The following is an 8,674-nucleotide window of genomic DNA, read 5'->3' on the forward strand; positions in this document are numbered from 1 at the left end:
CTTTCAGTATGCAGTTTTTATTGACTTTATTACATGATTTCATTCATCCATAGTTAAACATTCTTTTTTCCTAGCATTTCCACCTACGATGGTTAAAGATTTTTCATTCTTTACATACTTCTAATACCTTATCATATACTAGAACTTTTTTTTTCTTTTCATTTTTTCATTCTTTGGTAAAACAGGAAAAGAAAGAAAAAATGTATCAGTAGAAAAATAATGCCTACTCAGATAGAAGACTCATTTTAGTCCAAATTAAGGAATAAACGAACTTGAATTGTATGAAAAAGTAATTACATGATTGTTAGAAACTCACTATCTCTCATAACCTAAGCATACAACAAAATCATAAGCTAATACTACAAAATGGTTTACAATCCAAACACTTACAAGCTACAACAACTGATAGTGTCACTTTATCCATGTCATCATTGTCTTCACATTGTGCATCATAGAGAAGTCACAAGTTGTTCAAACTTTCTGTTAAGTTTATAGACACAATTGTGAAGACTAGACAAAAGACCTTGAGGGGCAAGAAATATCGAAGGATTACGACTCTACATACGAGGGTATTCTAGTCATTCAAAATCCATTTGCGATACCCTTATAGATGTTACAGGTTTATAATGACTGCATGAATAAATTTAACTCCTTGCATGCTCAGGAATGAGACGTTGACGCAAATCGTCGGGCACATTTACCAGTTCTGCAATGCAATGTTGGAATTTCTTATAAGCAACGTTGAAAGATATTGTATAACCAAAAATTAAAACTTCATCTCGGGAACCATCTTACCTTGAGGTGTGAAGTTGAACAAAGGAGGTAGTGGTTGTCCATTTGGCAGGCTGGCTTTTGGGTCTCGCAGATCATCGAAGAATGGGTGTGCACATGCCGCCAACTGAAAACAGAAACAATTAGATCAAACTAACTTCAAGAGTGTTCAATCTTGAATGAAATTAAGTAATTATGATTTTTAACATAAATAACTACATTAATAGAACATTAAGAGTGGCACATCTTCCTTCTTTGGTGAGTGATTGCATAATAAACGATTATAAACACGAATAAATACCACACTTAAAAATGATCCATCTTCCTTATTTACTGGCATAAACATTAACGAGATGGTATGGAAACTTACGGCGGTGCAACGTAGATGTGGAGAATACTGAAGCAACCTTGACACTAAATCCACTGCTTCAGATGGCATTCTCTTGTGAAAAAGCTGGAAATCACTAATTCAGTCAGATATGAACCGAAGAATTTGTGCTTTATCAATTATATCCAAACTTAGGGGGAAATTTATGGAGAAAAGAAATTGCTAACCTTGTGCCACGGGTGCGCTTTAATCTGCGGGAACTTAAATTCATTGTAGTTTGGATTCATGCACCTTATTTCTTCTCTGGTTGGTGTTCCCAAGACCTAGAGTAGTTAATAAAAAATCAGATTCAAGAAAAAAAAGAAGATAGAACGAAAGTATAAAAAACTCACAAAGCAAGAGAATGATAGGGAGAATTAAGGAACACAAGAAATTGTACCTTAATGATCTCCACCAGCTGATCAACTCCACTCTCTCCAGGAAACAATGCCTGCAAATAATACAGAAAAGATAAGTGTCGATAGAAAAACATGCCTTAAATTCTAGTAGATTTAGCAACTGTTTGGATTAACTTGTTTGAATGTATCTAGTCGAACCAAATCCATTACTTATGTCAAACAATGGCATTGTTTGACATAAGTTTTTTTTTTTTGAAAATCTTGGTATCCGGCCTTGCGACCGACTAATCCAAGAGGGACCAATCCCACCGTCCACTAGCGGGGGCCCCGTTTAAAGCCAGAACAAAGTTCTGTATGGACTGGCCCACACAAGGATTGATAGCACCTAACAGGATTCGAACTCAGGACCTTGAGAGGAGCACACTCTCAAGACCCAAGCCTCCACCGCTAGGCCAACCCTTATGAACCAAATCCTCAAAAGGCTGACGTTTAGAGAGACAGAGAAACAAGAAACAAAAGAAAACAAGACATGAATATGCTCACCTGTCCTAGAAGGAGCTCAGCCAAAACACAACCAGCAGACCACATATCAATAGCAGTTGTGTATTCAGTAGCTCCAAATATAAGTTCGGGAGCTCTATAATATCTTGAGCATATGTACGAAATGTTGGGTTCACCAGGCACCTTAAATGCAACAATATCATAAATTCAGATATAAACTATTATCATATTCAATAATAACATAAACTCTTCAAATTCAGAGTGAAGAAACTCACCAACATCTTTGCACTCCCAAAATCACATATCTTCAACTGATGTGTCTGTTGATTGACCTATCATTTGCATCACATGTCAGTTCAAACTTCAAAATGATCTCATACTGTTGTGGAATATTCATTACAAGAGTTCATACATAGAGAGCTGAAATGCTGAAACTAACAAAGCCAAATCTTACCAATAGATTCTGTGGTTTGATGTCTCGATGACAAACGCCAATCACTTCATGTAAATAATTTAATCCTCGTAAAATCTACAAGATATTTAGGAAAGGACTAATTAATACAAGCACAATTAGCTAGAAAACAAGTCCAACAGAGAATTCAAAACAAGATAAAATGTCAATCAACTCACACTTCATAGACTTACCTGGTATGTATACAGCTGCACGTAAATGATAGGCATATGTTGGTGCGACCGGCTATAGTTCTTTGAAACTTTGTAAACAGTTTCAGGTACATACTCCAAAACAAGGTTAAGGTATAGCTCATCTTTCTCGGTTGTTGAATAGAAACAGTGCTTCAACTTAACAACATTAGGGTGATCAACCATCCGCATAACTTGGAGTTCCCTGTTCTTATATCTCTTGTCTTGCAACACTTTTTTTATGGCAACCGCTCCACCGGTTTCAAGGCACTTAGCCTACATCAAATAAAGAACATCATCAATAAGTTAACATCCCTGAGAAAGAGTAAAGCAAAAAACAACTACATGAATAAATTATAAAATACAACAAAAAGAATATAAATACCTGAAAAACAACGCCGAAAGAGCCGGTCCCAACCACGCGTTCGGCCATGTAAGAGATTGTCTACGCCAAACATAACATTAGTTATTATGAGCTCTAGACTTTGTAGCAAATCATTAAAAGGGTTTAAAATTTAAGATTTTGCTAACATGGTAAGCAGAATCTTTGAAATAAAGGAACTAATAGTAAAGCAATGATAATGAAGTAAAAACCTGCTTTGGTTGTCCATCTCGACCACTGATAGTAGTCGTAATAATTTGACCTGTTTCTGTTCCATTGCCACTCACTGTAGTTGCTTCTATTTCCTGCATACAAAAAATCTATAAGTATATTCAATAATTATTGATGCATTCAAAGAGTTTCCAGATTCTTAAGATTACCTATAAAAGCAGCTTATGTTTTCATATATTTTATATACTTTGTAAGAAATATGTATGAAATCTATACACATGATTCTACATTTATATAACAGTACATGAATAATGACAAAAAATCTTAACTAGGAAACTAACGATTACAGATCAATGAATGTCATTAACTACCTTCTCATTGTTGTTTGTACTTTTCTCGTCTCTAATTTTCATCTCATGCAATTCTTTCGGAAGCTCATCAAAACCTAACTTCTCAGTTTTAGTTACTGCAGCTACATTAGAACTCCCAACGGTAGCTTCTTTCGAAGCATCCACCCGCTGCTCCCGAACACTTCTACTTAAAGTATTTGTTCCCCTCCCTGAAAACGCCTTCTCAGTTTCTTGATCAAGCTTCGCTCTTTTCGAATTAGAATCCCCTCCCTGAAAAAATACATCTCAATTATCGTAAATCATCCAAGACAAACACAGTTCCAGAAGCATCAAATTGAAGGGTTCAAAAATCAAATTTTCACAGTCAAAACTCAAGAAAATGTATCAAACTTTACTAACACAGTACTTAATCTCAGAATGAATAACCAAACTAAAAAAAAATTCAAAAATCCGAAAAAAAAAAACTTCTCTACACAAGAGTTCCAGAATCTACACAAATCTCATAAACTATAAACAGTGAGCTTGATTTGATTGATCATTTCTTCATCTACTTCATTTCTTCCAATTTTTGTCAGCAAATAAACAAACACAATCTAAAACCAAATTCATGACTAAAAAAACCTTAAAGTATGTGATTCTTACAGGATCTGAAGAAATCGAAGTCCTCCCAGAAGCAATGCTCTTGAGGCGACGCATCATATTCATGGTTGCTGATTCCACTCACAACACAAGACAGCACAACACAGCCCAAACCCTAATTTTCTAAATCCTCACCAAAAAAATAAATAAATTCCACAAAAAATTACCAAAAAAATGGAACACAGCACAATCTAACGAAAGTTACAAGACCGGTGTTGTTTCTCTCTCTCTCTCTCTCTCTAGATTTTCTCTCTATCTTTCTGATTCTCGCAGGTGGTCTTTTCTTTTTTGTTTTTTTTTTTAATTAATGGAAAAATAAATGTCTGAATTTTTTCTACGGTCAAACCTAATCATTCCAAGTTCAAAATATGTACGTCGGTCAAACGCGTAATCTTGACCGTTTGTGGGTCCCTTGAAGAAAAATGGACAGTCGTGATTTCGTGGGTTTGGTGGGTTGTGGTTGTGGAAATGACCTTTGAATTTTGGTTAATTACGAAAAAAGATGCGGCGCTTATATGGAATATATCCAACGGTGGTTTAAAGACTAATCCAACTAAGTTAATTTGGATTTTTTTTGGTAATAATAGATACTAGTATCACAATCTTTGGTAAGTTACAATTTTTCTTAATTTTAGTTTATAACTTGTAATTTATAAGTTAGTAGGATCATTTATATTTGTTTGATAACTTTTTTTATTATTATAAATTAAAGTTTATTTTGTTAGTTTATAGAGTTTTTTAAAAAATATTACTATAAAAAGTGTTTTAGTGTTTTTTTATAGCTTAAAATTTTTTTTCCGCTTTTATCTTTATTGTTTTAAAAAAAAATCTAATTTTATGCTTTATAATTTATTTTAATTTAAAATAAAATAATTATATATTAAATATATTTTATGTCATTTTATATTTATAAGTTAGTTGAATCATTAATTTTATCAAATATTTTAATTAATTTAATAGTTATATGTCTCAGTCATTTGTTACATATGCTATAAACTATCGGTTATTAGGTATGAGCTAACTTATCCGCCAACTGTTATTGTTACTATAAATCGAATAGAAATTTTGGTTTTGAATATTTTTTTAATTAAATTTCAATATATGCTTTTTTTAAATAATTTTTAATTTATAATATTTTTGATATTTTGTTTGGTGTGAAAGAGGGGTTAATATTTCATTCATTCTTTTGTAAGTGTGTTTTAGTAGTCAAATACAATGACCCATGCAAAAATACCAGCTGGCAAAATCTAATTCAAACCAAGATTTTTCTGGTCAATGAGTTGGTTTGCTTCGATTGAGCAGATAGGCAAGTGAATTAAAAGATAAATGTGATTTAAGTTGGTCGGGTTCGGTAGTCAATGAACCTGACCAAGCTCGTAAACATACTCTTTTTTGTTATGTTTTGAAAATCAAGCTTGTTGTATATCTAAGGCTATGTACAATGGTTTGCATATTCAACACCCTCTTTTTTCACTTTTTATTCTCCACATTATCTTCTCTTTCTTCCGCATAATAATTCAACACTCATTTAATTTTTACTCACTACAATGGTTTTGTTTAATAAAATTCAACACCCAATCCCACCATTTTAAACAATCACAACAACCAATAAAATTTTGCAAAGTAATATATGTGGGCCCACACTTTCTCATTCAACATGTTGAATGTTTTCAACACATATTAATCCACATCGCTTTCAACTCTTTATTCAACACCTCATTGCACCTATTCAACTATTGAATAATTTTTTCAACACCCCCATTGTAAATGGTCTAAGGTTGGCATGCATTTTGTTAAAACAAACCCAGTAGAATCATTTTGAAGAGAATGCAGTTTACTGGTTTCAACATGTCAAACAAGATGACTCAACATGTCTGGTTTGACATCTTGACTGCAGGAGCTGATATTTCATGTGGATCACGTTTTTAATTGCTACAGTATCTTATGTTCAGCTACAGAATATTCTGGAATAATCAATTAGTTGATGTGTTATCCAAGATTGATTCAAATCCAGAGATTTCCACACTTTCTATAATTGGAGATAATTTAGGAAAGTTTGGATTGAAGACCTACTTTCTTGGAGAACAAGTAGCAGATTTTGGGCAGCCTCTTTGTTGCGTTTTTGAAGCCCAGTCCAGTTGAGATTTATCCTATAAATAGAAGGGTTGTAACCTAGTTTTATTTGGAACTGGTATTTGTATTTTTAGGGTTCTAGGAATCCTTATTTGGTTGTAAGTTCCGCTGTTCATTCACAAACCTGTAGGTGTTGAATGTTTGATCTCCGAAGCTTTTAAGCAAGGAGTGTGTGTCAATTCTCATATGCTGTGAAGTATTGAGAATTGTGTGTTTTGCATATAGTTTATTGTGCATTTTGTCACAAGGGTTATGTGATTAAAGGGATTTGAGGAGGGCCTCATACCTAGGGGAGTCTTAGGCAGAAGTCATTGGAAGGGTAGTGATTAAGTGAGAAGTGTAAACAGGGAGTTTGACTTTGAATTGATACTATCGAATATTGGTTTCATCCCTGGCTTGGTAGCCCCCAGAGTAGGAAGGTTGTTTCCGAATTGGGTCAACATATCGTTGTATTCTTTACTTTCTGCACTGTTTTATCTGATGTCATATACTTGTTCATAACTGTTAAAGTGCTCAGATATTGTGCCGTGACATCTCATTTGACATCTTATATCTGATATCAGAATTTCAATTGGTATCAGAGCAGGCATCCTGCTCTGCATCTGGGTGAGATCTAAGGAAGATACTTTTTGGTGCTATGGACAAGGAAAGAGGTTTTGTGAACAGACCACCGGTTATGATTGGGAACAATTATGACTACTGGAAACCTCGTATGGAGGCATTCTTAAAATCTCTAGACAACAAGGCATGGAAAGTTGTTGTGAAAGGATGGAAACATCCTGTTGTTTTAGACGCAAATAAACAGCCCACCTCTACTCTGAAGCCTGAAGGAGATTGGGATGATGAAGAGGACAAGCTTGTTAGAACAAGATTTGTTCTTATCAATTATCTTAGTTTTGATGATAACAATAATATGAATTTTGCTTAAGATAATATGGTACTCTAATCCAATGCAATTTCCCTTTCAGGAAATATATAAAGAGTACGCATAATTCAGCGCTCAGAAGATGTGTCTCAAATGGTTCAGCATGCAACATCAGAACATGGTCTGGCAAGACATCAGAAGATGGTCGAAGCAGAATCAGAACATGGGTCTATGGAAGCATCAGAAGAACAAGAGATCAGAAGCACTGAAGATCAGAAGATGGTATCACGCAACAGAAGCACTTCAAGATCAGAAGATCAGAAGATGCTATGCACCAAGCTGTTTGACTCTGATGATATTCAAACATTATATTCACAAACATCAGATCAGAAGGAAGTACACGTGGCAGACTACGCTGACTGACAAAAGGAACGTTAAAGCTACTAAAGGCAACGTCAGTAGACACAGCGTGAACAAGGCTCGAGGTAGTTGACAAAAGCGTATAACATTAAATGCAATGCTGTACGGAACACGCAAAGCATTAAATGCATTCAACGGTCATCTTCTCAACGCCTATAAATATGAAGTTCTGATGAGAAGCAAGGTTAACGATTCTGCACCAAAAACAACTTATATCAAACTTGCTGAAACTCTGTTCAAATCAAAACTCAGAATCTTCATCAACTCACTACATTGCTGTTGTAATATCTTAGTGAGATTAAGCTTAAACGTTAAGAGAAATATCACAGTTTGTGATTATAGCTTTTAAGAAGCATTTGTAAACTCTTGAATAGATTACATTAAGTTGTAAGGAACTAGAGTGATCGTTTGATCAGTATACTCTAGGAAGTCTTGGCAGTTGGCTGAGCAGTTTGTAACTAGAGTGATCAGGTTGATCAGTAGACTCTAGAAAAGTCTTAGGAGTGAACTAAGCAGTGTTCCTGGAGTGATCAAGTTGTGATCTGTAGACTCTGGAAGACTTAGTCGTGGACTAAGTGGAAAACCATTGTAATCCGTGCGATTAGTGGATTAAATCCTCAGGTTGAGGTAAATCATCTCTGCGGGGGTGAACTGGAGTAGCTTCGTTAACAGCGAACCAGGATAAAAATAATTGTGCAATTTATTTTTATCGTCCAAGATTTAAAGTCACACTTATTCAATCCCCCCCTTTCTAAGTGTTTTTCTATCCTTCAATTGGCATCAGAGCGCCGGTTCTAAGGTGCAAGCACTTAACCGTGTTTAGAAAAGATTCAGGAAGAGAAAAACGCTTCATTTAAAAGATGGCTGGTGAAACTCCTACAAATCCACCTGCATCTACATCTGGCTCTGCTGAGCAATACAACGGTAACAATGGTTATACAAGACCACCGGTATTTGAGGGTGAAAACTTTGAATACTGGAAAGATAAACTGGAAAGTTACTTTCTTGGTCTAGATGGTGATCTATGGGATCTTCTGATGGATGGTTACAAACATCCTGTAAATGCCAGAGGCG

General features: G+C 34.9%; 1 protein-coding gene across 2 annotated transcripts; it reads right to left on the reverse strand.

Annotated features, from left to right (window-relative positions):
* Nucleotides 1-243: 243 nt before the first annotated feature.
* LOC131616679 (shaggy-related protein kinase theta-like) lies at nucleotides 244-4,481 on the reverse strand. Of its 2 annotated transcripts, none has more exons than XM_058888082.1 (13): nucleotides 4,186-4,481; nucleotides 3,565-3,813; nucleotides 3,235-3,342; nucleotides 3,026-3,085; nucleotides 2,644-2,916; nucleotides 2,453-2,527; nucleotides 2,274-2,330; nucleotides 2,041-2,181; nucleotides 1,539-1,589; nucleotides 1,327-1,422; nucleotides 1,142-1,225; nucleotides 796-898; nucleotides 244-706 (listed from the first exon to the last, which is right to left on the reverse strand). In XM_058888082.1, exons 1-13 carry the CDS (start codon nucleotides 4,246-4,248, stop codon nucleotides 645-647), a joined length of 1,422 nt encoding a protein of 473 aa, XP_058744065.1. In that variant the 5' UTR covers nucleotides 4,249-4,481; the 3' UTR covers nucleotides 244-644. The 2 variants fall into 2 exon arrangements, with proteins under 2 accessions (XP_058744065.1, XP_058744066.1); XM_058888083.1 differs by having other exon boundaries at nucleotides 3,235-3,327; nucleotides 4,186-4,480.
* Nucleotides 4,482-8,674: the final 4,193 nt, after the last annotated feature.

This window comes from Vicia villosa, linkage group LG7 (assembly GCF_029867415.1).
Source record: "Vicia villosa cultivar HV-30 ecotype Madison, WI linkage group LG7, Vvil1.0, whole genome shotgun sequence".
NCBI lineage: Eukaryota > Viridiplantae > Streptophyta > Magnoliopsida > Fabales > Fabaceae > Vicia > Vicia villosa.